The 27,922-nt window shown below is 47.2% G+C and overlaps 3 protein-coding genes across 4 annotated transcripts in view; 1 reads left to right on the forward strand and 2 right to left on the reverse strand.

Annotated features, from left to right (window-relative positions):
- Positions 1 to 46: 46 nt before the first annotated feature.
- On the reverse strand, positions 47 to 15,883 carry Hagh (hydroxyacylglutathione hydrolase). 2 transcript variants are annotated; one of them, XM_020169389.2, is made up of 9 exons: positions 15,726 to 15,883; positions 13,373 to 13,548; positions 12,893 to 12,957; positions 10,594 to 10,711; positions 9,700 to 9,808; positions 6,506 to 6,609; positions 6,061 to 6,162; positions 662 to 741; positions 47 to 243 (listed from the first exon to the last, which is right to left on the reverse strand). In XM_020169389.2, exons 1-9 carry the CDS (start codon positions 15,799 to 15,801, stop codon positions 144 to 146), a joined length of 930 nt encoding a protein of 309 aa, XP_020024978.1. In that variant the 5' UTR covers positions 15,802 to 15,883; the 3' UTR covers positions 47 to 143. The 2 variants fall into 2 exon arrangements, with proteins under 2 accessions (XP_020024978.1, XP_073915290.1); XM_074059189.1 differs by lacking the exons at positions 47 to 243; positions 662 to 741 and adding an exon at positions 755 to 2,146.
- A 79-nt stretch (positions 15,884 to 15,962) lies between these two features.
- Fahd1 (fumarylacetoacetate hydrolase domain containing 1) lies at positions 15,963 to 17,777 on the forward strand. The gene has a single exon (XM_020169422.2). The coding sequence runs from the start codon at positions 16,317 to 16,319 to the stop codon at positions 16,980 to 16,982; it is 666 nt and encodes a 221-aa protein (XP_020025011.1). The 5' UTR covers positions 15,963 to 16,316; the 3' UTR covers positions 16,983 to 17,777.
- Positions 17,778 to 25,636: 7,859 nt separating this feature from the next.
- Positions 25,637 to 27,922, reverse strand: part of Meiob (meiosis specific with OB-fold) — a 33,123-nt gene continuing 30,837 nt past the window's right edge. The window contains exon 14 of the mRNA XM_020169420.2: positions 25,637 to 26,037. Coding sequence (XP_020025009.1) covers positions 25,927 to 26,037 — 111 coding nt within the window. The 3' untranslated portion in view covers positions 25,637 to 25,926. The remainder of the gene's footprint in view (positions 26,038 to 27,922) is intronic.

The following is a 27,922-nucleotide window of genomic DNA, read 5'->3' on the forward strand; positions in this document are numbered from 1 at the left end:
TTTCTTATAAATATGCAGTAGAACATTTGATAGCATAAGCTAAGGGTGCTGAAATTAATTTAAAATTATATTAAGACTGGATTCCCCACAGGACAATTACCTAAAACTCCCAATCCCCAAACATGCTGGGAGGCGTGGCCACCTCAGTCCCGTGGCACCTTGAACTGGTCCTTCTCCCTGCGGATGGCCCTCATGGTGGTCACGGGGTCTGTCTCACCCGCGTGCTGCTGCACAGTCTTCTCCCTGCCAAGGTGAGAGGCAAGCTCAGGCTGCCACCCCCACTGTCCCTCCAGATGCCAAGAGGAGCTGGAACACTGTCACAAAGGAAATTGGTTGAGGTGGTCCCCTCTGCAGGAGATACACCAGGCTTAATGGAACCCTTCCAGCAACTTGAAGGGCAGGAAGCCACCAACTATGTGCTGTCCTGTGCTGCCCAGGGCCCCAGAGGTACAAGGCTCAAGACTGCAGCTCTTCCCCCATGCATCCTGGGACCCCGGACCATTGCCACATTTAGGAGAGAAGGTCTGCCTCTCAGGGTAGGCACACGTTCTTGGATCACAGTGGGGTTCAGCTCTTTGCTTCAGGTGAAACCGGTCAAATCGTTAAGCAGGAACTGCTGCAGGCTGACAAGCCCCCCCCCACCCCCGCACCCCAGCCTCACCTCACTCTCATGAAGGGGTTGTATGTGAACTCTTCCGCGAGGGTGGATGGCACTGTAGGCTGTCCGAGAGCGTACTTGTCCTGCAAGAGACGGCACTGTCACACAGGGGCCAGGGGCCACACTTGGAACACCTCAGTGATCTCCACTTTCAGTCCAACAGAGAAGGCAGAGCGATGGGCCTGGATCAGCAGCTGCCTAGCCCTTCCCTGCTGTGGAGGGCCTAGTGGTGGCTTCCTCCAGAGTCTACAGTGGTGAGTCTCTCCCCTGTGGCCATCTGTCTCGGATCGTGGAGGGCAAGCTTTCTCTTCATTACTGAGTTTTAACTTCACACAATAGAAGTGACGCTGAGCAAAAATGCAGAAAGCACAGAAAGAAAGAAACCACAGGCCCCCAAAACACAGAACAGTGGTCATGGCCCCTCCAGAGGGAAATGGATGTCCTCTCCCATGATCCCCCAGGGCACGTGTTACCTCCTCCCCTCCATGGCCTTAACTCCTGAGCACCATGGACAAGGGCAGAGAAGAGGATGCCAACAGGGCTGGGTCAAAGGTACAGGGTTGACAACTGTGGGTCTCCAGGCAGCCCTTGCCTGTCCTCAGGTAGAGCCTGGCCAGCAGCTGCCGGCACCCACACCTGCACTCCCTGACCACCAGGATGCTCAGAGCCGAGGGTCCCCATCCCACCACCATGTGCAGTGGCACCAAGTGCCTCTTAGCCACTGGAGGTGTGCAGAGGAAGAGGTCAGGAAGGTGAAGATTTATCACTAATCTGTTTTCTCCTCCTGGCGAAAATACTCCGAGAGTGCTCGCTCCCTGTGGCTCTTTTCCCACACTTCGGAGAAGGGCACCTGTCATCCCGTGTGGAACACACACGTTGCTGCTGTAGCAGTTCTTCTTCCAGAAGCAGGAAGTGTGTGGAAATCTAAAGACATAACGACGCACATCGCAGCACCGCTCCTAAGAGCAAAAAGTCGGAAACTAACTTCCCTCCTACTGGGGTTGCTTAGATGACTTACAGTGACAGCCACACAACAGTACTTTATGCCTATTAGAGACAAGGAAGGATACACACTGTAAAAATAACAAAATGGTAATGACAGAAAGTAGGTGTTGGTATATGAAGTTCCTTCAACTTTTCTGTATGTGTGAAAATTCTCAGAATAAAATGAAAAGGCAAAAACAAATTTAACAAGTATCAAAGTATTTTACTTTTAAAATAACTGGAGCCAGGTGCTGGTGACTCATGCCTGTAATCCTAGCTACTCAGAAGGCAGAGATCTGGAAGATCAACGTTCAAGGCCTGGGCAAATAGTTCAAGAGACCCTATCTTGAAAAAAACCTTTCACAAAAAAGGGCTGGTGGAGTGGCTCAATATATAAGCCCTGAGTTCAAGCCCCAGTACTGCAAAAATATAAATAACTGGGTTGTAGCTCAGTGGTACAGTACTTGCCTACCATGTGTGAAGCCCAGGGTTTCAGTTCCAGCTCTGCAAATTAAAAAAAAAAAAAATTGGGTCACATGTGGTGGTACATGCCTGTAATCCCAACACTAAGGAGGCTGAGGCAGGAGTTCCAAGATAGCTTCGGTTAAATAGTGAGACCTTATCACAAAAAAAAGAAAAAAAAAAAAAAGTTCAAACTGCATGGAAATACATCAAAATTTGTGGAATGCTGCTAAAACAGTGGTTGGCGATAGTGAAGGTACTTAGAAAGACAGGTACTGGGTGTGGTGGTACATACCTGTAATCCCAGCATTAGGGAGGCTGAGTCAAGAGGATCTCAAATTCAAGACCAGCTCAGGCTATGAAGTGAGACCCTGCCTCACAAAACCAAGGCTGGGGATGTAGCTCAAGGATAGAGCACTTGCCTAGCATGCAGAAGACCCTGGGTTCCATCCCCAACACAGGAAAAAAAGAAGAAAGGTCTGAACCAGGCATGATGGGCACACCTGTAATTCCAGCTACTTGGGAGGAGGAGGCATAAGGATCTCAAGTTCAAGCCTGGCCCAGGGAAAGGTGGTGGAGAGACCCTATCTCAAAAATGTAAGTTTAAAAAGATAAAGGTCTGAAGTCAGTAGGTTCCACATTAAGAGCCTATAAAAACAAGAGCAAAGTGAATCTAAAGTAACTAGAAGGAAGGAATTAACAAAGAGAGAAATCAGTACAACAAAAAACAAACGCTAGGGAAACTAAGGAAAAAAAATTACTTTTGTTTGTTTGGGACAGGGTCTCACCATATAGCCCAGACTGGTTAAGTTCATCAGCCTCATCTAAGCCTCCTGTGTGCTGGGATTATAGACCTGAGCCACCATGCCTGGCTGCAAAAAGTTCATTTCAAAGAGCAATGAAATTGACATGACTAATGAAAAAGAACATAACTGCCAGTATCAGGAATGAAAGAGGGGTGTCACTATAGAGGCAGCAGACACAGGAGGGGCAGATATTGATCTAAATGTAAACACTAGGCTGGAGCTGGAGGTGTGGCTCACAGGAGAGAACACCTGGGGAGCAAGGTCCTGAGTTCAAACCCCAGTGCCAAAACAAAAACTAAACTATAAAACTTCCAAAAGAAAACAAGAACATTTTTGACCTTGGGATAAGCAATGATTTCTAAGATATCAGACAAAAAGTATGAACCATAAAAATATTTAATATGTTGGACTTCACAGAAATTAAAACTGTGAGGGCTGCCAGGATGGTTCCAGAGGTAGGGTGCCTGTCTACAAGTGCAAGGCCCATAGTTCAAGCCCCAGCACTGCCGGAGCAAATTTAAAGAATGCTCTTCAAAGACGTTGTTGAGAACAAAAGGCAGCCACGCTAGTGGAGAAACTACTCATAACGCATGCATCCATGGTGGGCTGGTATGCAGAATGCCTTCAAAGATTGACCTTGGCAAGGGCATGGGCCGAGAACTTCCGTACTTCTCTGGTGGGAGCCACAATGATACAATCACTTAGGAAAACAGCTTGGCACTTTCTGTAAACGTTAAACACACCTACTCTGCAGCCCAGACACTCCGCTCCTGGGTATTTACCTAGGAAGTTAAAATAGCTGTCAAAGATGTGTACTTCCATGGTCACGCAACTTTATTCACTGTCTATCACCAGGTGACTGGATAAATGTGGTCTGTCCCAGAATGGGACAGCACTCAGCAATAAGGAATAACTACTGCATACAGCAACATGTCAGAGTCTCAAAATCATGCTGACTAAAATCAAAGACACAAGGATAAGAACTGTCTAGAGCATGCAAACTAACCTCGAGTGAGACTCATGAGTGGGAGACATGAAGACCCTTGTGGGGTGATGGAAAAGTTCTGCATATCATAGTGGTGGTGGTTCCCTTGGTATACACACCTGCCAAAACTATTCACTTCACACTGATGCAGTTTATTACATGCAAATGAACCTCAACATGGTGTTACATTTTGCATGTTATACCAATAAACAAATATTGAAAGAAACAAATTTCTAGCAAGACTGACTCAGGAAGAAAGAACAAATTAAAGACACTGGGGCCAGGTGAGATAGTTCACACCTGTAATACCAGCTATGCCTGGTCTAAGGCCAGGGGGCAAAAACTAGAGATCTTCTCCAAAAATAACTAAAGCAAAAGGACTGAAAGCAGCTCAAGAGGGGGAACACCTGACTCTGAGTTCAAACCCTAGTATTTCCCCACAAAAGGAAACATTTTCCAAATCATTTTATGAGGTCAGCATTACCTGATACCAAAACCAAAGACGTTACAAGAAAATAAAACTGTGAGCAAACCAAAAGAAAAAACTACAGACCAGTATCTTTAAAGAACAGAAACTAGCAATAATACTAAAAGGTAATTCACCATGACAACATTCACCCAGAAAGCAGGGTTGGTGTAACATTTAGAAACCAGTCAATATGATCCATCCTATGAACAAATTAAGAAAGAAACTCACATGATTATAAAATAAAGAAAAATCAGTTCACAAAATTCAATCCCACTCGTGATAAAACCTCAGAAAACTAGTATACTCAGAAAAAGCCGATGAAGAGGATCTGTTTTAAAAACCCAGAGCTTAATACTGTACTTAGTGATGAAAGACTGAATGTTCTCCCTTAACACTGGAAGAAGCCACGGATGTCCACACCCTTCTATTTAATGTTGTACTAGAGATCGTAGTCAGTGAAATAAGGCAAGACAAAAAAGAGGCATACAGTTTGGAAAAGGAAGAAGTACAATGACCAGTGATCACACAACTGTGTGCTAAGGAATCTATGAAAAATGTGGTAGAGTGGAGTGAGCTTAGCAAGGTCACAAGATACAAAGTCAAAACAGAGTAACAGTTATATTTGTAAACAGTATCAACAAATGACTACTTTGCCTGGTGCGGGTGGCTCAGGCCTGTAATCCTAGCTACTCAGAGGCAAAGATCAGGAGGATCACTGCCATTCAAAGCCAGACAAAGCAAACAGTTCTTGAGATGCTATCTCGAAAATACCCAACACAAAACAGGGCTGGTGGAGTGACTCAAGTGGTAAAGCACCTGCCTAGCAAGTGCAAGGCTGAGTTCAAACCCCAGTACTGGGGGGAAAAAAAAACAAAGTTGATGACTACTTTAAAAATAGGTAAAAGATCTTTAACGTTGAGAATTACAAAACACTGCCGAGAAAAACTAAAAACGTCAATAAATGGAAAGTTATGTCATGCTCATAGACAATATTGTTAAGATCGACGTATGGCACAATCCCCATCAAAAGCCAATCTGGAGAGTCCTTACTCCCATTCCTGCGGAGAGACCAGGAAGTATTTCTTCCCTCCACTTCTCTCTCCTTTACACTGTTACACTAAAATAAATCCTTACTAAAACTTTTTTAAAAAGCCAGCTGGGCTGGGGACTTGGCTCAAGTGGTAGTGTTTGCCTCAAAAGAATAAGGCCCTGAGTTCAAACTCTAGTACCACAGGGGGAAAAAATAAATAAATAAAAAATAACAAGCTGGGTTTTTTTGTAGAAATTAATAAGAATTAAAATTTATATGCAAATACAAAGGACTAAGGAGACTCAAAACAATTTTGAAAAAGAACAGTGGATTTCTAGACTGGTTTCTAGACTTTTCATAAAGTTACTCAACAAAATGATGCGTTCTGATGCAAGGAAACAGCATTCAGAAGTCGACTGATACAATGGGTGCCCACTTTTCCCAGTAAAGGTGCACAGGTAGTCCACAAGTAGTGCTGAACACCTGGCCACCAAACTGCAAAACACTGAACTTCCACCCCTGCCTTACACCATACACAAAGGGCCATGCTCCTTCTCAACTCCTGGGAGGTCCCTCCTGCCTCTGCCAGTGTTGGGGGTTCCAGGTATCCCCGGGCTTGTGGCACACAGACCCACAGGACCTGCCCCAGTAATGGGTCCCACTCACCTTGGCCCAGGCCAGTTTCTCCTGAATGGCAGTATTGCTGGGCTCCACATGGCGTGCAAACTTGAGGTTGTTGATGGTGTATTCGTGGCCACAATAGACTTTCTGAGGAGAGAGCCGACATGTGAGCTCTGACAAGGCTGATTAATCCCCCTTGGGAGCCCCGAGGGCTTGGGGCCAGATCGTGTCCTTGTCCCAATCTGGGCACCTAGTGGATACCCACAGAGCCATCTTTCAGGCTGGACACTTCTTGTGCATATATTAAACACCAGTAAAAAGTTACAGTGATGATGGCCCACTTGGCTGTCTCCAGTTTCCAGGTGTGCCCTGCACAAGGACCCAACTGCAGGCAATGGGTAGATCTCAGGCCTCAAAGGGTGGGCCCAGCACATGGGAAGTGAGCCCCAAGGGGTACATGGGGCCTGCAGGATGGACAGGTGCCACCTACTGTTTCTGGAGGGAGCCGGCCCAAGATCTCAAGCAATGCCTTGTACATTTCGTCTGCAGTTCCTTCATAGAACTTCCCACAGCCAGCCACAAACAAGGTGTCACCTGGAAAACAATGGTGGGCATGCAGTAAAGGGGGCTATCTCAGATGTGGATGAGATGACCAAGGAACTGGACTCTTGACTTTCTGCATCATGGGCTGCACCCACAGCCTCAGCACTGCTGCGCCGAGCTCCCCGCAGAATTCCCAGAACACAGCCATGGCTGTACTCTGCCCCACCTACCCTGATGCAGGCAGGCTTGCCCACCCAACACATCCCAAGACAACCCACAACTCCCCATTCTTGTCCCTTAGAACGTTATGTCTCAAGTGTCAACTGGTACTACAGCCACCAACCACCTGTACAGGCCTGAAACCAAACTCACCCTGACCCCGCCTTCACTGCCCCCAGGCCCACCTGGGGCTCTGAGTCCCTCACAGACCCATCCCAGTCCCTGTCTGCCAAGCAGCACCTCCTGGGACCCTGCATCTTCCCTTCTCCTGGCAGCCTGGTTTCCGGCTCCCCCTCCCTTTGCTGACTACCCGCAAGTACCTGCCCCCACCCCGCAGGCCTGGAACTGGCCCAGCCTCTGTGGGGCCAGTCTAGCCACTTATCCTCTTGCACATCCCTGGACTCCACACTCTAAAGGCCTGCCTCAGTGGATACCCATGCTTCCAGCTCTATCTCGCTCCTAGGGCCTCATTCTCACTGCCATGAGGTGGGATCCCAAACATGGGGTCCTAAACTCTGATCTCTCCCACATATACCCTACCCAGGCTGTTCCCCAGCACTGCCTCTCCATCACACCCTTTGCTCCTCAGCACCTGGCCTTTGCCACTGGCCTGGACAGGACTTATCCCTGACTGAAGCTGCAGGGGACGCCTGTCCCTGCTACTATACCCTTTTCTGGACTGTCATCCATTCCACCTCACCTACAACTGAGGTGGAAAGAAGGAAGTATGGCCCTGGACCTCACTGTTGGTGGCAGACACCTCTACTTCACTAAAGAGATTGAGTGGTTTGCACACATTCATTATAAAAGTGACCTGATGAGACTTATGCCGATAATCCTAGCTACTCTGGAGGAAGAAATCAGGAGGATCAAGGTTCAAGGCCAGTTCAGGCAAAAAGGTCATGAGACCACATCTCAACCAATAAAAAAAGCTGGGCATGGTGGTGTGTGCCTGTCATCCCACCTACACAGAAAGCATAAATAGGAAGATTGCAGTTCAGGCCAGCCCAGGCATAAATGTGAGACTTTACTCCAAAAATAGCAAAAGCAAAAACAGCTGGGGGCATGGCTCAAGTGATAGAACACCTGCCTAGCAAACACAAGGGTCCAAGTTCAAACCCCAGTACCATCAAAAAGAAAAAAAAAAGTTACCTGATAAACCTCATACCACATGGTAAGCCACTGCACCATAGATTCCAGAAACAAGCACAGGATAGCTTAGGGGTCCGCATCCTGCAGCAATCACCCTAAACAACATCCTCAGACTCAGAACTGACATGAAAGACCCGCCTTGCATGGGGTCATCTCAAGGCTGGCCTGACCTTCAGATGTCACTCCCTGATACAGGCCCAAAATTACCTAGAAGGCAGGCACTGCCATCTGCTCTTACCAACCAGTGATGCATGGACCTTAGCTGGGCACACAGCCTTGAAAGCTGGGACAGGCCAGGCCAGTGTCTGCTGTGACCCAGCTGTCTCTACACCTCCTGTCACCTAACCCTAAGGGCTGCACAGAGAGGACCATATGGCTGTCACATTTTACCACAGCTCAAACTGCAGTTCAGGGAGACCCTACCCAAAAGCATCACAGCAAAAACATAGGCATGTGGTGGGTTTCCTGTTCTGAGCCACAGTCAGACATGGACTAACCCGCTATGCTTTCTAACCAGGAAATATGGGCCCAGAAGCTGACACAGGTCCAAGGCCCTGGCTTGCACCACAAGCTACCAAGGTGAAGAAACAGAAATTCTGTAACAGTGACATTAAAAATAACCACAGGTTCAGAATAATTTCAGATTTACAGAAAAGCTATAGAGATAGCAGTCAACATCCACCCATCACTTAGTGTTTCCCTGGAGCTCACTTCTAACATTACCGTGTCACACTGCTATGACCTCACCTGCATTTCCTGTGGCAGGACCCAGCTGTGCTCAGTCAGTCCCTTTGTTCTGTTTGGTTTTCTGGTGGTAGTAGGGTTGAACTAAGGGCTTTTCACTTGTGATGCAGGTGCTCTTCTGCTTCAGTCATGCCTCCAGCTCTCAGCCAGTCTCTCTAAACAAACTGCTATCACACCGTCATATGACTGTGACTTAAACCTCTGCAAGACTCAGAGCTTAGCACTACAGTCACTGGCAAAGCAGAGGGGCCAAGCTGCCAGGACCCTCTGCAGCAGGCTGGCCCTCAGCCCTTCCAGCTCTGGTGCCAGCTGCCACTGGCTTATTCCACCTGACTGCCCAGTCACCGTGCAGCTGTTCTGCCTCACAGGCTCCCCACTGACATCAGCACTCTAGTTTTCTCTCAAAAGGGAGGAAAGCTTCAGATTTCTGGACAGGCCTATTTGCCCTGAGTGCTTGTGGCACACACACTAGCCAAGGCTGGCTCAGGATCTAACAGTGAGACTACAGCTGGATTCTGGAACTCTCCCACCACTGACTTTCGTGTGGAGCTGCTGACTGTGCAGGGTCACTGTGTAGGAACTCAGTACTGCCTTGTGCCCTTCGAGTGCAGCCCAGCTCAAAGGGCTCTCTGGAGGAACATGGGTGGAACACTTGGCATTCCTAGGATCTCCCTTGGCTAACTCCACAAACCATGCCCATCTGCTGCTGGAGGGTGAGGACTGAGGCTAACTCTCACCAGGCGATAACCTTCTCAAATCGAGGCTGTGTGTTCCCCTGCCCCCTGCACCTGTGAGGAAGACTCAGCTCACAGAGTGCTACCCCATTGTGTATGAAGCTGAGTCCAACTCTTCCTGAGGACTCTGTCCTCTTTACATGGGATTTAGGGCTGGAGGAGGAGCAGCCCCTGTGAGTCTGCCTGGCAGGAAGAACCCCATTTCTCTGCACAGGAGCTTCCACAGGCATCCTGACACCAAGAGGGGCTTCACAGAGACAACCTGGCTCCCTCCATACTCCTGCACACTCACCTGTGAACACAGCAGGGGGCTCTGAACCACCAGGCTTGCTCACAAAGTAACAGATGTGTCCCGAAGTGTGGCAGGGTGTCGACAGGCATTTGACACTGAGAGACCCCACCTGAAACACAGCAGGCACCAGCATGGGCCTCAACAACAGGGGAGCCTTTCTAGGGGTTACAGAGAACATTGCTGGTTCCACACAAGCCCTCCCCACTCCTGAGCACCTGGAAGTGACTGACCCCATGCCCTGTATACTGCAGAGCTGCCCAAGACATGGACCATGGCCCCAGGTGTAGGGCCTGCTTTGTTTGCTCATGGGCAAAAGCAAAGGAGCTTATTTTGCTCACTCTTTCAAAAACTGGAGCAAATCTAAACCAGATATCTTGCCAGAAGACAGCTCTCCTCTGACCCACCTTCCCAATTCCTTACTTCAAAATGTTCAAGCCTACAACAAAGATGACATAGCAAGATGAACACCCCAACAGTTCTTATCAGTGTTCACCAAATGTTCATGCTTCCCACATCTGTCTGCAGCCACTCTGTTGTTTACTCTTGACAAATTGCCCCAAATATTCCAGCTGTCTCCTAAGAAAGGGGAACTCTCCACATAACCCAGTCACCATCACACCCAAAAAATCAAAGCTATCCCTACTTAAACTCCCTAATCCACTGAGAGCTGTACTTCATGGCCTTGCCCAGTAACCACTCAGATTTTGCACACTGATTTTCTTGCTATGCTCTCAACAGAGGACTGTCCAAGCTACCTTTGAGGCAGGCACAGGGAGACCCTTGCCTGGATTCCAGAGTTAGAGAGGGTTCCCACCAGCTCCCTTCCCATACTGTGCCTTAGGACTAGTCTCCAGGCAGGGCCACTCCATAGTCCCTTCTGTGACCACTCCTTACCTGCAGAGTGGACAGGTGTGTGACTTTGTGAGTCAGGGCTCCAATACGGTCATCGCCTCCATATACCTTCAGCGCAGGCTCCAGCTTGACCAGCTTCTCGTTCCCACCAGCATGGTCCCTGGAAGTCGGACAGGAGATCTGGGGCTACTTGCTGAGATGAGGGGCTTGCTCACTTGCCTCTAATATCTGACAAGATGGAATCTTATTCTGCCCAGTGTTTCTCATATGCATCTCCCAACCCAGGAAGCACTTTTCTGCCCTCTGGCTCTCCTGAAAACAACTTCCACAGACACTGTGTTCTGGAGTAAGGCTCCCCAGTGCCCTTGCTGGGTTTAGAGCAGAGGAAGCAGAGCACACACACCTGGAAAGTCAGAGCCCTGGTGCACTTTGGGGAATGAGGAGTCATCTGGAGCTCTCTGAGCTTCACTCTCATCCATACCTCCTGATGCGATTGGTTTAGGGTGGGGATTTGTTAAAGCTTCCCAGGTGATTCCGAAGTGCAGCCCAGTTTGGGCAAGGCCCTAGCAAAGGATCTCCTGATGAGCTTCTGGAACAAGCTATCTGTGGGGTACAGGCCAGCTGGGAGAAGGCGGCTGCCTGGATAAACCTTCAGGGTTCCCAAGTTTCCCCAGGGAGCCCTGTGACCTGAATTTCAGAAAGGGGGCAGTAGAGGGCTTCTTAGCAGACCTTGGCCAGGCTAGAATCTCACCACTGGGAGTCCCTGGGACTGTGGCATTGAGGTGGGGCTCAAGTGTCTCCAGACTGAAAGACAGGCTTCTTGCAAGGATGAGGTATGGGTCTTCCCAGAGCTAGGAACATCTGCTTTTGTCAGCCTGTTGGCCAGTATCCCCACCTCCTTCCATGTCTACCTGTGAACTCCTTCAGATGCCTCAGAAACCATACCCAGAAGACTTCAGTGAAACCTAGCACATAGCAGGGCCCCGAAGATAATAGGGTAGAGCAGGCTGCTGAGCCCTCTACTCCACTCCCCCAAGTCAGGTGAGCCTCATCACTTATCTTTTAAAATGCAACTACCAGGGCTAGGGAATGTGGCTCAGTGGCAGCACATTTGCCAAGCATACAGGAAACCCTGGGTCCCATTCTCAGCCTCAAGCAAAAATAAAATGCTACTGATGAATGAGCAGTAAAACAACTCGTCATCAGGTGAAGCACAGGCTGAACCCTGGAGCTCCGTCATAGCCATGAGAGATTGCGTGGAAAAAAAACAGAATGTCAGGAAAGAGGCATCTGAAGTGGGGATTACTCAACGTGGAAGAGCAGCCAGCAGGAGCAAAGCGAAAAGCTTCTACTAGGGTTCCCAGCCTTAGGTGAGCAGACAACAGGAGAGCCCCAGGGAACCTACTATAAGAAAGAGCAGCCAAACTAACACTGGGGTCACTGGCTCCCCATCCCTAATGTTGGGGTCTGGCTCAGGGCCTCAGAAGCCCAGTCATAGCACCTGTCAAACCAACACCAAAGACTCCATGGCTGACTGGCACAGTCTGTGCTTTGCTTATGTCAAGCACAGGTCATGAGACCCTGTCCCTGCACCGAGGTGCATGGAGGAAGGGTCAAGGAAAAAAGGCATTGGCTGCCCTCACACAATCATTTGGAAAGGAAAATTAAGAGCCCAAAACACACTTTTACCTTTTAAGAGCCTCAAGTTTCAAAAAGTCAAAAAAGAGGGCTAGGGGTATGTCTACTTGCCTTGATAGAATACTTGCCTTGCAAGCTTGAGGACCTGAGTTCAAACCCCAGTACTGCAGGGGACGGAGGAGCCAAAAAGGCTTTAGCAACTCTACCACGAGACCCTCAAACAGGAGCTTTTCTCACCATTTAGTTTTCAAATATTGAAAAAACCACCTCTGGAAATGTAGCAGCTTCAAAAAAACAAAGACACTAAGCCTTAGGTCTTTTTCTTCCCTGCAATGGAAGCTAACATCCTTTTCATAAACCCAGATGGAGAAAGCAGCTGCTGGGGGTCCTCCTATGGCCAGAGAAGCCAGGCCCTGGGAGAACGGCAGGGAAGCCCATTCCTGAGGACGCCTTGCCCTCGCCCTATCTTTGCAGGTGGCAAGTGTCTCACCTGGGAGTTGTTTGCGTTAGCAGAGCCCAGGAGCGAGCACCTTGATGGCCCCAAGGGAAGAGAGCAGGAGCCCCGGTGCTTTTCTTCAACTCCTCCTGGGGTGTGTGCATGTGTGTGGGGGGGTGTCTGTCCCACACGAGAACAGTGAGCCAGACCCCCATCCCATGGGTGCCTCCATAGCCACAGAGCTGGCCTAGGGAGCCCAGCACTTACCAGTGGTGGTGGGTAGTGAGCACTGTGGTCAACTTCACACCATGCTTTCTCACCGTTTCTACAACCTGCAGCCACACGGGAGGCAGGACAAAGGCCCAGTCACACTCCCAGCCCAGGCTCCCCTGCTGACTGGCCTGACTCCAAGACAAGAGGGGGAACATGGCCTTTTTCTCTCTTGATCAACATGGTGGCTCTCAGTCCCACCCATAACCTCTACAAACCCCTTGAGGTCTGAGGTCATTTCCCACCAGATGCACAGAGAAAGAGCACATCCCAAGTACACCCAGGTGTTCAGGCACAAGGGCTTAAAGATGGGCAGTGTTCCCCACTACCCTTCCTTAACAGGGTGGCTGGATACTAGTTTGTTTTTCAAAACTAAATGAATTAATTTCCACTAAGTTTCTGCAGAGCTGCAAGGACTCAGAGATGAAGACAGGGTGCTAGGTGACAAGGCACAGAGAGCAGAGCAGAGCTTCGCACCTTCTGGGGCTGCACGGGGTCGACAATGGCGGCCTCCTGGGTATCCTCGTCGATGAGCAGGTACATGTAGTTGTCAGTCAGGGCAGGCAGCAGCTCGATTTTCATGGCGCCCTGCTGCACAGTCAAACTCTTCCTTAAACCCGTGTGATACAAGAGGATTTTCAGCAGGCCTGGGCCTGAGGACACAGGATGCAGCTTTAGGTCGTGGGGCTGCCCCTCCAGCACTGAGGCTTGCCAAACTGGCTTTTCTAAGTTCTTCTGACAGAGAATATCCTCTTTTAACCACTGCCATCATGAAAGTGTAGAAAATGACTCCATGGAAATCAGCTACTGTCTCAGACTTAGGATTTTTTTTCCCCTGTACTGGGGATGAAACCTATTAACCTTGAGCATGCTAAGCAAGTGCTCTGTCACTGAGCTATACCCTATCTCTGACTTAGGATCTTTATTTTCTCTTTCAAGGGTCCTAAAAGGACAAACCTGCCAGGTTGTGGTGACAAAAAAAAAAAAAAAGTGCCAGAACCTGACTGGGAGCCCTCCAGCACACCAGGTTGCCTCTGTGCTCACAGGGATAAGAGGTATGTAGTTATTTGCAGCCCTTCTCAGGCTTCCAATCAGAGGGGAAAAAAAGGATTTGCTATAAAATGGTAGGCATTCAAGAGTGGATGATGCACACAGCACTAGATTTGGAAAAGGAGAGCTGGCTGCTCAGGACTCAAGCGTGGAGGATACAGAATCGCCAGCCAAGTGGCCAAGTGAGCCAAAGGACTCTACCCAGGTGGGCCAGCAGATGGCGAGAAGTGAGTTACTGAGGAGCAAAAGCATCCTTCACCCAACTGACAAGTACCAAAATATTTTCAGCAATGAAACTCCAATCTAAAATACTCAACGACACTTTGTCTTGGTTTTAAGGCGGGGGGAGGGGACAGCACATGATGACATGATGACAGAACACAGCAAATTCTGGGCTAGGTGCCAGGCTAGGTGCCAGGAGCCTCTCCCAAAAGAAATCCAGAAAGCTGCAGCATCTGCCCACTGGTGGATGTTGTCTTCAGAAGATGTCTAAATGCGGGATCCACTATATTTGCCATGGCCAGTGAAATTGCCCAAATTTTTTTTTTGGTGGCAGTGCTGAGGATGGAAGGATGGAACCCAGGACCTTTACCATGATGGGCAAGTACTTTACTACTGAGCTGCATCCCTGCCCCCCTCATTTCCCTTTTTTGACACACCAGCTGAGCATTTTCCAGACCCTTCTCCTGCTCAGCAAACTAAACATTTTGGTATGATCAAGTTTCTGTTACAGCCTACCTCTCCTAAGCCCCAGCACTCTCCAAGGCCACACAGAAGGGTGGAAACAGGACTCTGTGTGGGAGCACCTCCTCATAAAAAGCCCTTTTACGTATTTCCTGATAAAACTTTACAAACACTGACCAGGTGAGGGAAACAGAAGGTGATTATTACTTAGGAAAGACTCCACCTGGTGCAGGCACCATACACCTAACTGGACACTGCTTAGAAGATGCTCCACCTCACTGGTTAGCAGTTGGGGCATTTTGCCTAAGCAGAGGTCATAGACTTGCACCCAAGTCCACAGGCATGTTTTGTTTGGCCCACAACACAGTTTAAAAATCAGGAGGCGTGGCTTACGTGGCAGAGCGCCTGCCTAGGGAAGGTATGGTTAGCAAAAAATAATAAGATAAAAACATTTCACAGCACCGCCTCGCTCCAACTAGGCGGACTTATGCAACACCAACGCTGAACTGGGGGTGGGGGGAGAGGCTCCCCTTGAACCCTCGCCAGGCTCCTGATGCAAAAGCTCTGAGCTGCGACAAAGAAGTGTCCCTAAATGGAAAGAGCTGTAGTTTTGGGGACCTCAACGACCTGCCTCTTTCCTTAGCAAGAGCAATGCGCGCACTCTACAGCTCTGATTGCTACCAAGTCAGCTGTGCTGGCCGGATTCCGGATGGCCAGCTCCCGGACGCGGGAGACCCGCTATCACCACATCAGCAGGGCATTGGGGAAAACCGAGGTCAGAGCCCAGTTAGGGAGGGGTCCGACTTCGGTGCGGGGCGTCCACGGAAGCAGCGCGCAGACAGGCCGGGGGCAGATGCCAGCCCGCTGCGCCGGACCCAGGCCAGACTCCGGCCTGATGCTGCTGCCCGTCAACGCTCGTCGCCTGCGCCGCGGCCCTCAACGCGCCCGGTCCCGTCAAGGCCTGGCGTCCGCACCCCGCTCCTGACCCTCCCGGCGGCGCTCTGGCACCTGCGCCCCAAGACGGCGTCGGCGCACCCAACCGACGCCCGGCCCGTCAGCGCCCGGCCTCGCCCCGTCAGCGACCCGGTCCACCTACCCAGGCCCCGGCGCGCGCAGGCAACTCCCAGCGCGGCTAGGCGACGGCAGTAGAGTGGCCCGAGGCCGAGCACCATGACCCGCCAGGCTGCACAGCCCGAGCGCGGAACAGCAACACGGGACGGGGGGCAGAAACGCCGGCGTCGGCAGCAGCAGCCAATCAGCGCCGGCCTCGCATCTCCTCTAACCAACCAGATTCCGCCTTGCCCTCCTTGCTCCGCCCCCAACAAATCAGGGCCCGCCTCGCACAGCCCGCCCCGAATCAACTCGTGCCCACCCTGTGCCGCCCGCAGCCAACCATTACCCTCCTTGCAGCGTCCGGCCCGCCCCCAGCCAATCAGCGCGCTCGAGTCCAACACGTTCCCCCTTCCGCCCCGCGCGGGCGGCACGGTCTGGAAGTCCGTGTAGGCAGCAGTCTGAAGATTGACCCCGAGCCCGTCCGAGTCTGTCCGAGGCCCAGGCCAGCGAGCCGAGGCAGCCAGTTGCGAAAGGTGGGACGGACTGTCGCTGGCAAGACAGCGTCCCGAGGCAGCGCGTCCCTCCCGGGCTGCCGTAGGTGCTGGCGCCGCGGCCGCGTGACCAGAGCTGAGCCATGGCGGCCCCCAGGCCGGTGTCCCGCTTCTGGGAGTGGGGGAAGAATATCGTGTGCGTTGGGAGGAACTACGCGGACCACGTCAAGGAGATGCGCAGCGCCCTGAGCAGCGAGCCGGTGCTCTTTTTGAAGCCGTCCACCGCGTACGCGCCCGAGGGTTCCCCGGTGCTGATGCCCGCCTACTCCCGCAACCTGCACCACGAGCTGGAGCTGGGCGTGATCATGGGCCAGCGCGGCCGCGCCGTCCCCGAAGCCGCCGCCATGGACTACGTGGCCGGATACGCCCTGTGCCTGGACATGACCGCCAGGGACGTGCAGGACGAGTGCAAGAAGAAGGGGCTGCCCTGGACCCTGGCCAAGAGCTTCACGGCCTCCTGTCCAGTCAGCGCCTTCGTGCCCAAAGAGAAGATCCCTGACCCTCACGCCCTGAGGCTGTGGCTCAAGGTCAATGGCGAGCTCCGGCAGGAGGGCGAGACGTCCTCCATGATCTTCTCCATCCCCTACATCATCAGCTACGTCTCCAAGGTAATGACCTTGGAAGAAGGGGATCTGATCTTGACGGGGACGCCAAAGGGAGTGGGGCCAGTTAAAGAAAACGATGAAATCGAGGCTGGCATAGACGGGGTGGTCAGTATGAGGTTTAAAGTGGAAAGGTCGGAATGTTGATCTGTACTCAAATACTGAGTCTGCACAGAGCGCTCCAACTTCTTAACAAGCGTCGGAGAGAAGAGAGACAGAAGCAAGCCAAGATTTGGGGGAAGAGCCCATCCTGGGATTTGGCTGCTACAAGCGCTCGACCATTTGAGCCACACCCCATCCCTTTTTGCTTTAGGTCATTTTTTAGATAGGGTCTCGCTTTTTGCCCAGGGTTGGCCTCAGACACAATGATCCTCCCACCTACGGCCTCCCTTGTAGGTGAGCTGACAGGTGCACATCACCACACCCTGCTGGTGTTGCTGAGATGGGGTCTTAGCTAGCTTTTTGCTGCGGCTGGACAGGAACCATTATCCTCCGGATCTCTGCATCTCAAGAAGCTGGGATTACAGGCGTGAGCCACTGGGTCCTACAAGCAAAGGTTATTAAATGTGATGTTCTAATAGAAAGCAATCTTTAAAAAAAGATTTGATTCGATTGCTAGACCTCAAACAGATAGACCCTTCAGGAAAAATGTGATCTGAAAGAGCTGCGACAAATGGGAAATAACAAAAGATTTGTGCTTCCCAAGAGAGTACATCAAACTAAACTTGCCCGAGTCTTGAGTTTCCTTAATGAGGATTTTCTCTGTGTACAGAGCACTCCAGCTGACTCTTACCAGGAAAAATGTGGAAAAACACTAGTCCACACAATCAGTTTAAGTTTGGAGTTTTATTAAGTAGCAATTGCTTACTTTGGGCACCCATCCTGGCCTACAGTTTTGAGTTTGGGAGATCATTTAAAAATAAATATTGTGTGTGTGTCTAACACTGCGCTTTCTTTTCCTAGTAGGGTGAGGAAGGGATACTTCCTCCTGAGGGAATTCACACTTTGGCCTTTGACCTCTGGCTGCTGAGCTCTGGCTCTGACTTATTAACAGTTAACCACACCTCCACCTCCCAACAGAGAAGTCAGAGTCCTTGGGAGTGCTGCTTTTGCTCTTGCCTGCCCTTTACCGATAAAAAGCAGGACAGGATGCACAGCATGGCTATCAGAGGGCCCAGTGGAGTCTTTGGGCTTAGGGGCTCTTGTTGTCAGTGTACACAGAGGCATCTCCTGGCCCCTTGAAGAAAGCCTAGGACATTCACTTCAGTAATTTATGGAGCACTCAGTATTGCTAGGCATTTTGCCAAGGAGTTTATTCCGTGTTCCCATGTATTATGTGACCCTTAACAGACCTGTGAGGTTTTTATTGTTACTGCTATCCCCATTTCACAGATGTAGATTTAGTGGCTAGGAAGGCTGGCTAGGATCACTCAGTTGAGTGGCAGAGCCAAACTGTAACCCTGTTATCCCACACCCAGAACCTGAAGTCTTGTCCCCAATGCAGGCTGCATCTTATAAAAGATATATAAGAGAATTTAGCCAGGCATGGTGGTACACACCTGTAATCCCAGCATTTCATTCAGGAAGCTGAGGGAGATGGATTGCAAGTTTGAGGACAGCTGGGCTACATAGTCCCTGACTCAAATAATTTTTTTGCTACTCTATGATCCCTATGTTTAAGTTGTAATTTATGAGAAAATTCCATAATTGGATTTGTTTATTAAATGTCATGCTCTTTTTTTTTTTTTTGGTGGGGTGACAGGGTTTCACTATGTAGTCCAGGCTGGCCTCTTGATTCTCCTGCCTTAGCTTTCTACTATCTTATTTTTAATAGTTTACTTAATTGCTTAGCAATGCAACTTTATTATAGAAGAGTCAAAAAATACAGATAAGCAAAAAGAAAAAAAACACCTAACAGCTACCCAAAGATAGCCAAAGTTAAGCGTTTGGTGTAAACTCTTCCAAATCTGGATGTGGGGCTGGGAGTGTGGCTCAACACCAGTTGCATAGGTGCTCACAGAGGAAGCAGAAGGCCCTGAGTTCAGCCCAGCACCTCAACACAAGCATCAAACAAAACATCAAATCTGTTGGTGTATTGTTTTATTCTTTGCAGTAATGGAGATTAAATGTGGATGTAATTTTTTAAATAGAGTTTGCTCCCATCATACAATTTTCCCTCTCTCCCTCCCTCCCTGCCTTCCTTCCTTCCTCTCTCTCTCCTTCCCTGCCTTGTTTCCTTCCATGTGGGGTTTGAGACAGGATCTTCAGTATGTATCCCATGTTAGCCTCAAACTTGGGACCCTTCTATCTCAGCCTCCTTAGTGCTGGCATTACAGGGGTGCACCACCACACGCAGCTGGCCCACCACACAATTTTCTAACCTACTTTTTACATTGTTTATAATGCTATCCTTTTCCACATCAATCAACACATTTCTACAGTATGGTTCTTGTTGGTTATGCAAGACTTTGAGGTCAGTCCTCTGCTTTTGGACTCTGGGATTTTGTGGTTATTTGCTGGTAAAATCAGTACATTTGTTAATTCCTTTGGCTAGATTCCCGTAAGTGGAAGAGTTGGGCCAAGGGGTGTGCTCATACTGAGAGTATACTTTTAGTCTAGCTAGCAAGTACAAGGTTCAGCTGAGATACAACCAAGTTGACAGACCATTTAAGCAAGCTGAAGGCATAAGGTAGGAGCAGTGCTCACATGTAGCCCCAGGGTGAAACAAGCCTGCACCTAGAGAGTATACAGTGCCCCTGGGGTCAATGTCCACCAACCAATGGAACAAGCTTTGTCACAAACATCTGACATCAGCATTACAGATGTAGCACACAAAGTCCTTGGATATAAGAATCAAAAACTAAGAGGCCAATTCCCACAATTCCTGAAGTTACTAAACTCACAGTAATTCTAGCACCTAGAAAGTACATTTTTCTTCAGCTTACTTTGAATAAATTTAAACCTATTAAAAAGCTGCAAAATTAATCCAGTGAATTCCAAATAACCTTCAATAACTTCAATAATTGTCAATAATTGAATTCAGTAATTTTAATCACACCTAAGAAAATAATTCCAAAATATATTAGTCTATGCAGAATATATAGCTGACATCCGGTATCATTTTTTCAAGAATATATATATATATAGCATTATACATCCACTTAATGTATTATGAACATCTTTTCAGGTTAATGAATACAGAATTACATAATCCTTTAGTGGCCATAACTTAGAACATGTGTCCCAGAAACAGAAGCAGAACCTAAGGTGGGAGCTCTTGCACAAGTGACTTATTAAAGGATGCTCTCAGGACAGTGAAAGAAGCAGAAAGGGCAGAGAGCAAAGGCCAAGAAGAGAAGTGAGGTCAGAGCTGGAGTGGACCTCAGGGGGCTGAAGATGAGCTGGTGATCCCAAGAGGACAGAACAGTCTGCAGTGTCAAGGTCTGCTCTTCCATCCCTCCCATGACCTTCCCAGGCAACACTCTGACGCTCACGAAGCTAGGGGATCCAGAAAACCTGCAAGGAAAGGGGGTCTGTTGGGACCCAACATCCCTCAGAGGTACACAGCTTCTGGTGCTGTGTACCAGAACAGTAAGGCAAGGAATAGCCTCCAGACAGCAATGGATACATGTTCATTTCTTTAGGGAAAGACATGAAAGTGAAACTTATTTGTTTGTACTTTAAATTTTTGATACATTTTGCCAAACTGTGGAGGAAAAGGATATATCAACTTGGTACTTAACAAGAGTGTTTGAGAATGCCTGCCCTGAACACTACCAAATGCTGATATGATGGTTAGGGTCTTTTTTTGTTTTTGGTGGGACTGGGGTTTGAACTCAGGGCTTCACACTTGCAAAGCAGGCACTCTACCACTTGTACCACACCTCCAGTCCATTTTGCTGTGGGTATTTTGGAGATGGGGCCCACAAACTCTTTTACCTGGCCTGGCCTTGAACCTCAAGCCTCCCGATCTCTGCCTCCTAAAAAGCTAAGATTATAGGCATGAATCACTGGTGCCCAGCTCTAGGGTCATTTTAATTTGCATCCCTTTAATAGGTTGACATCAGTTAATTTTTTTACAAGACCATTTGGCACATCTTTGCGTAAATGTTGTAGCATCTCTATAGTCAGTTTGATTTTTACATTTTAATACACAACACACAAATCAAACTATAGAATTCATACAACAAAATATTAAATATTAGGGCCAACAGATGAGCTAAGCCTCACCATTTATAATAATTGATATTTATTGACATTGGCACATAAGTCTAAGCATTTTACATAAATAACCCTGAGTTTTCACAATTGTCATGAGAATTTGGTCGTGTTATTAACCACAAATGGAAAAGCTCAAAGCTGGACGTCAGCCTAACAACAGCAGATAGAGCCACAGAGCCTGCCCACTCAGCCATCTCCAGCTCTACTGCTAGATGAACTTTTATGTCCCATCTGAATAATGAGCAAAATACTGGTACACATCAGATAATGCCAGTAATGTACTTACAACAGTGTCATAAAAGGACTTAATAATGTTAGTCATTAATATTACTATAGCCATTTGAAAATCTAGAAATTTATCTCAAGACAATAATTAAGAGCATGGACACACTGGCTGCAGTGTGGCTCATGCCTGTAATCTTAAATCAAGGTTCAAGGCCAGCCCTGGTAAAAAGTTCTGGAAACCCCATCTCAACCAGTTAAAGAAAAGCTGGGGGGAGGGGGGCATGTGCCTGTCATTCCAAGTGTGCAGCAAGCAAAAAGGGCTAGGGGTGTGGCTTGAGCACCTGTCTGGCAAACTCAAGACCCTGAGTTCAAACCCCAGTACCTCCAAAAAAAAAAAAAAAAAGAGAGAGAGATAGCATGGGGCAAAGGTCTAACTGCTATTTATAATAACAAAAAAAATGGAAAGCATCTTAAATATCCAATGGTACTGGACTGATTATATTCACTATCCTGTACATTAGCCTGTATAATTAAATGCAACCATTAAACTTATGTAGAATATTTGTGAATTTCAATGATGTGGAAAACATTTATTATAGATTAAATCTAAAGCATATTATAGGATTAACCTATTTTGTACATTATATGTTTCAACATGGATGGATGGCTCAATGGCAGAAAGTAGGAAAGATATACGTAAGTGTAGGATGCTTGAATAGGCATGTTCAGAGCAGCATTATTCATAATCACCAAAAAGGTTAAAAAACCCAAATGTCATCAGCAGATGAACAGATGAACGCAATTTAGTATATCCAGTTAAAGGAATATTACTCAGCCACAAAAGGATTGAAGTACTGGAATCTATCCCAACGTGGATGAACCTCAAAAACATTATGGTAAGTGATAGAAGCAGTCAAAAAAAAGACAAATACTGTAGGATTCCACTGAGATTGAAGCACCCAGAATAGTCCAATTCACAGAGACAGAAGGTAGATTAGAGACTGCTTTAGGCTTACAGGAGAGAATGGGGAAATGTTAATGGGTGCAGAGTTTTAGTATGCAATGAAGTAAAAAGTGCTGGGAAGGGTCAGTGGTGATGGCACAACATTCTGAATGTAACTAATATATCTAATGTATCTAATGCTAATGTATTTTAGATTTTTATTGTATACCATTATATAATATTATACATGTTTTGCTACATATATATGTTTTACCAGGCTCACACCTATAAAAACAGCTATGTGGGAGGTGTAAGTAGGACAATGGCAGTCCAGGTCAGTGTGTGTGGGGGGCGGGGGAGAGAAGACCACAAGACTCCATCTGAAAAATAATCAATGCTAAAAGCACTGGTAGAGTGGCTCAAGTGATAGAGTGCTTGCCTAGGAAACATGAGGCCCTCAGTTCTAACCTCAGTACCACCAATATAAATAAATAAATAATGTGGGAAAGGATAAGAAATAGTCATTTGAATTTGATCAAAGGACATTATATACATAGTTGGAAATATCACAATGAAGCTCCTTTACACAATTAATATATGCTAATAAAAAACATACAAAAATATGACCTACCAGTAAAACATTTGTGGGATGGGAGATTAAGGACTTTCTTTTTTATTATCTATTATTTTCTAATTTTTTCGATAATAAAAAACATTCAAGAAGCAAAAGCAACCCCAGGTTTCCTCAGGATACGTAATGCATGGGCAAATGTTTGTGTCATGTGCAGAGTACTGAATCAATAACCTTACCAAAGGAGAAAAAAAAATTTTTTTGGTATGACTGGGGTTTGAACTCAGGGCTTTGCACTTGCAAAATAGTCACTATTCTGCAAAGCAGAAAATCTTATTGAAAGGAAAATCTCACTGAAATGAACCACTTCTACAAGATTAGGGAAAATCATATAACCATCCAACTACTTAAAAAAAGCAACAGAGACTCAGAGAGGCTGACACTAGAAAGCACCTGGAGAGTAGAAAGGAAAGGTGTGTACCTTGTGTGGATATGGAGGATGCTTGTTTCACTTTGATTGACTGCATTCTGGTTAGTCTACAACAGAATTTCAGATATTGACTGATTTTGTAAGCTTCATAAATGGATATATTAAGCTTTGAGATACACTTTTGATTCAGTGTAAGTAACTTGGCACCTAGCTTCACAGATTCCTACATCATCAGATGAAATAAGCAAAAGGGCTGTCCCTTGAGTGACAGGGGCAAGAGACTTTCACAATTCAGGCCCAATGGGTTGAGAGATAAGGTCACAGTGGCAATGAGGAGGTAATTTACAGCCCTTTGCTGGCCTCTTTGGGACCCAGCTGTGTCTGGGAATTGTGAGCACTGCCTATGCGCCTGCCATGAGAATGCCTCTGACACCCACTGAGAGACAACCAGAGCAGCTGAAGTCCTGGGCATGAGTATCCAGGCCTGGTGCTGTTGCACCTGCTACTGGAGGTCCTTATGAGACCCTGGCACAACATCCCAACACATCTGGGCAGCATCTTTCCCTTATCTTGAGCATCCAGATGTGGGGAATAGTTGGGGTGGAGGGAGCATTGTTATGGCTTGAATCTAAAATGTCCCTGAAAGGCTGTATGTGCTAAAGGCTTGGTTGCCATCTGATGTGCTTCTGGAAAATTATTGGATCATGAGGGCTCTGACCTTATCAATGGATTAACCCATTGATGGGTTCATAATTTGATGATGATAGAAATTTAGGAGGTGATAGAATATAACCCCTGTAATCCTAGCATTTGGGAGAAAGAAGAAAGGAGAGGTGGAGAGAGGAGAGGAAAGGAAAAAGAAAAGGGAAATAAAGAAAGAAAGGAAAGAAATAAATTTAGGAGACGGGACCGAGTTTAAGGGAGTAGGTCTTTGGGGACATGTCTTTGGGAACTATATCTTGTCTGCTGCCCCTTCCTCTCTTTCTCTTTCTGATTCCTAGCCACCATGAGGCAAGCAGCTTTGCTCTACCAGATGCTTCCTGTCATGATGTTCAGCCTTGCCTCAGGCCCAAAGTAACGGGGCCAAGGTACGTACCATAGACTGAAACCATGAGCCAAAATAAATGTTTCCTCCTTTAAGCTGATTTTCTCTGGTATTTTGTCACAGACATAGGAAGCTGACTAACACAGGCACCATATCCACTTTTGCCTAACCAACAGCAGGTGCAAATCCTACCCTAGCACCCTCACTTCTCTCTCCTTCCTTACAGAGCCTTCCTCCATCACTCTTTCTGTCTTTCCCAGTCCACCCTCCTGACTTACCTATCTTAACAGAACCACATCTCTTCCCCAAAGGACAATGGGAGGACCTTGCACAACTAGGTCAAGTCCTTCCGCACCTCAATTATTACCTAAATTTGTTCATGCCAGGGGTCAACTGGAAATCCTTATCTGTGACTGCCTATAGTAAAAGCAGAGGAAATCTTACAGATGAGGTAAATGTACCTCCCAACACCAGCTTTATAAAAAGAGTTGCATATACTCACTTATTCCTTCTTTTATTCAATCCTGTGCTGTATAACGTTTTGCCTTCTGAACTGCCAAACCCAGACTGCAAGTCAGTGCCAACCTGACAGTGGGTCTTCTGTGTGGCTGATGCCTAAGGTAGTTCAGATTGGTGTGGAGCTCAGCAGTGTCTCTGGGCTGCTGAAGAGAAGACTGAGATGAAAGGCAGTTGTAACCCTAAGGTCTTGAGTAGGCTCTTCCTTCAAAGTTCATAAGTTCATGTAACTTGGAAACCCTGGTGTAGCTTTTTTTTTTTTTTGGCAGTACTAGGGTTTGATCTCAGGGCTTTGAGCTTGTGAAACAGATACTCTATTGCTTGAGCTATGCCTCTGGTCATTTTGGAGTTATGGTCTTGCTTTTAGCCAGGCTTGATTATACTTACCACCAACACTGGGATAACAGGCACGCACCAAACCAAGCTTTTTTCCACCAAAATGGGGTCTTGAAAAGTGTTTTGCTTGGGCTTGCCTGGAACGTCAATCTTCCCCATCTCAGTTTCCTGAGTGGCTAGGATTACAGGTGTGAGCCAGCCACCAGCACCCGGCTGATCTCCTCCCAGCTGACTCAGGCTCATAAATGTCAACCAGAAGCCAACGAGCCTTTGTAGGCACAGGTAGCTCCAGTGTGTCATCACAGAAGCAAGGGATTAGAAAAGTTCAGTAGTGATCAAAGCAGTTGCACAATCTTGCCTACAACTACTGCTGTTCCCATCAGCGCCAAGAGCCCATGGCCATATTCTGTCAAGTGACAAGAATAAGTGACCGCCATGCTCTAGGGAAGACGTTTTGAGAGGTTCCAACCTTTCTCCAGAGAACCAAGACAAAGTAAGGCTGCCTAAAAAAAGAAGTCATTCACATCTGTGAGGAAGATTAAACTTGTTTATTAATGCATATAAACCTTTTCCAGCTTGTCAGGAGACAGAGCAATCCAAAAGAAATGGCCTTTCAGAGAGTGACTCAGGTGAGTGCTGAGACTGGCCTCAAACCAACTCCAGAAGGAAGCATTGGGACAATTTACAGAAAAATTTTACCACACTTGGAGAAAATACAGTTTTATTCATAATTTTCAAACTAACATTTCATTTTAATATAGCAAAACTCCTGTACTTTTCCAGAGGTTAGAGCGATATTCAGTTTTACATGTGTCCTTGTCCAGACAAGCTCCTACTTGCCTCAGTGGGATCTGCAAGCTTACATGAGAGTATGCTAATTCTCAGTCCACCTCTTGCTCTGTGTGATAAAACAAACTGAGAGAGGAAAAGAAAGAGGGTTACCTTTAAACATCACCTTGAAAATAAACTTGAAAAAACCAGTGACCACAAACAGAACTATAATGGAACATTTGTTTATGACATTAACATAAACTTTAATTAGAATTGTCAGATAAAGAAAGAGTTTGGTCCCAGGCAGAGATCAGTAAAGAAGTTATAAGTTTGGTTTGTACACTGAATTCGAAAAATCCATGTCATTTTTCATGACATTTCTCTCAGGTAGAAGGTTGGCATTACAAAGGCCACATATAGAAAAAGGAGCTTTAATGTATGTTCAAAGTACCAACTGTGACAGACACTGACTTGCAGTTTGTTCGGCCACAGGAATATAAAGATGCAACTTATTCACAATAATTTCTCATTTTTGCAATTTATAAAGTACTTTCACACCAACACTTTACTATAGCATGGAAAGACATCAACCACTTTAATTGCAAAGAGAAAATATATACTAATGTCAGGAAATTATGTGAATGATTATAAAAAGACAGCAAAGATAACTGGCTCCCTTCCATTGGAGGCCAGAGGTCAGTGGCTCATGCTGGCTGAGCACCTCCAGAGCTCTCTGGCTCTGTGGGGCTGCTCCTGCCACTGCACTGGGAAGCTGTATCACTTCTGTGGGGCATGGAAGCTAATTGTGACACCATGGCCCTGCTTGTGGAAATCCTTATCTGGGGAGAATGACTGATTCTGTCTGAGGAGGAGTCTGCAATCTGCACACCCAATTCAGCATTTATTGATTTATTTATTTTCTCCCTTCTTCCCTCCCTCCCTCCCTTCCTTTCTTTCTCATTTTTTCAACAGTACTGATAGGATCTTGCTGACTTTTCCTGACTGGCCTCAAACTTTCCATCATCCTTCCTCCATTTCCTAAATAGCTAGGACTACAGGTGTGCACCAGAACAACCAGCTAAGTTCAGTGTTTCTGATTGTCTATGCATCTATTCTGATTTCCTTTGAACTGTTGTTTTTAAACCTCACCTCATTCCTTCATTAATTAGTTATTTTTGAGGTAGCCATCTTTTTTTTTTTCTGGCAGCACTGGGGGTTGAACTCAGGGCATCACACTTGCTAGGCAGGTGCTCTACCACTTGAGCTACTCAACCAGCCCTTTTTTGTGTTGGGTATTTTCGAGATAGGATTTTGAGAACTATTTGTCCAGGCTGGCTTTGAACTGTGATTCTCCTTATCCTGCCTCCCAAATAACAAGGATTACAGGTGTGAGCCACTGGCACCCAGCATATTTTTGATTTTTTGTTTTGGTGTACTGGGATTTGAACTCAGGGTCTTGCACTTGCTAGGCAGGCACTCTACCATTAGACCCATGCCCCCATTCCTTTTTTTCTTTTAGTTATTTTTTGAACAGGGTTTCACATTCTTGCTTTGGGCCAATCTCAGACTGCAATCCTCCTACCTATGTCTCTGTATATCTGGGACTACAGGTACATGCCACCATGTTGATTGTTGGTTGAGATAGAGGTCTCACTAACTTCTTGCCCCATCTGGCCTCAAACTTTAATCCTCCTGATTTCTGACTGCTGAGCAGCTGGGAATACAGGCCTGCACCATTAGGCCCAGGCCTTGAGTTTTGTTTTGGTTTTTTTTTTTTGCAGTACTAGGGTTTGAACCCAGGTCCTACACCTTGAGCTACTCCACCAGTCCTTTTTCGTGAAGGGTTTTTTCACGATAGGATCTCTCAAACTATTTGCCCAAGCTGGTTTTAAACCCCCATCTTCCTGATCTCTGCCTCCTGAGTAATTAGGATTACAGGTGTGAGCCACTGGTGCCCGACTTTGAGTTAAATTTTTGATATGTGTTCATTTTGTTTTGTATGAGAGTCACCTGGAAACTATTCTTTAAC

This window comes from Castor canadensis, chromosome 17 (assembly GCF_047511655.1).
Source record: "Castor canadensis chromosome 17, mCasCan1.hap1v2, whole genome shotgun sequence".
In the NCBI taxonomy this organism is placed as follows: Eukaryota; Metazoa; Chordata; class Mammalia; order Rodentia; family Castoridae; genus Castor; species Castor canadensis.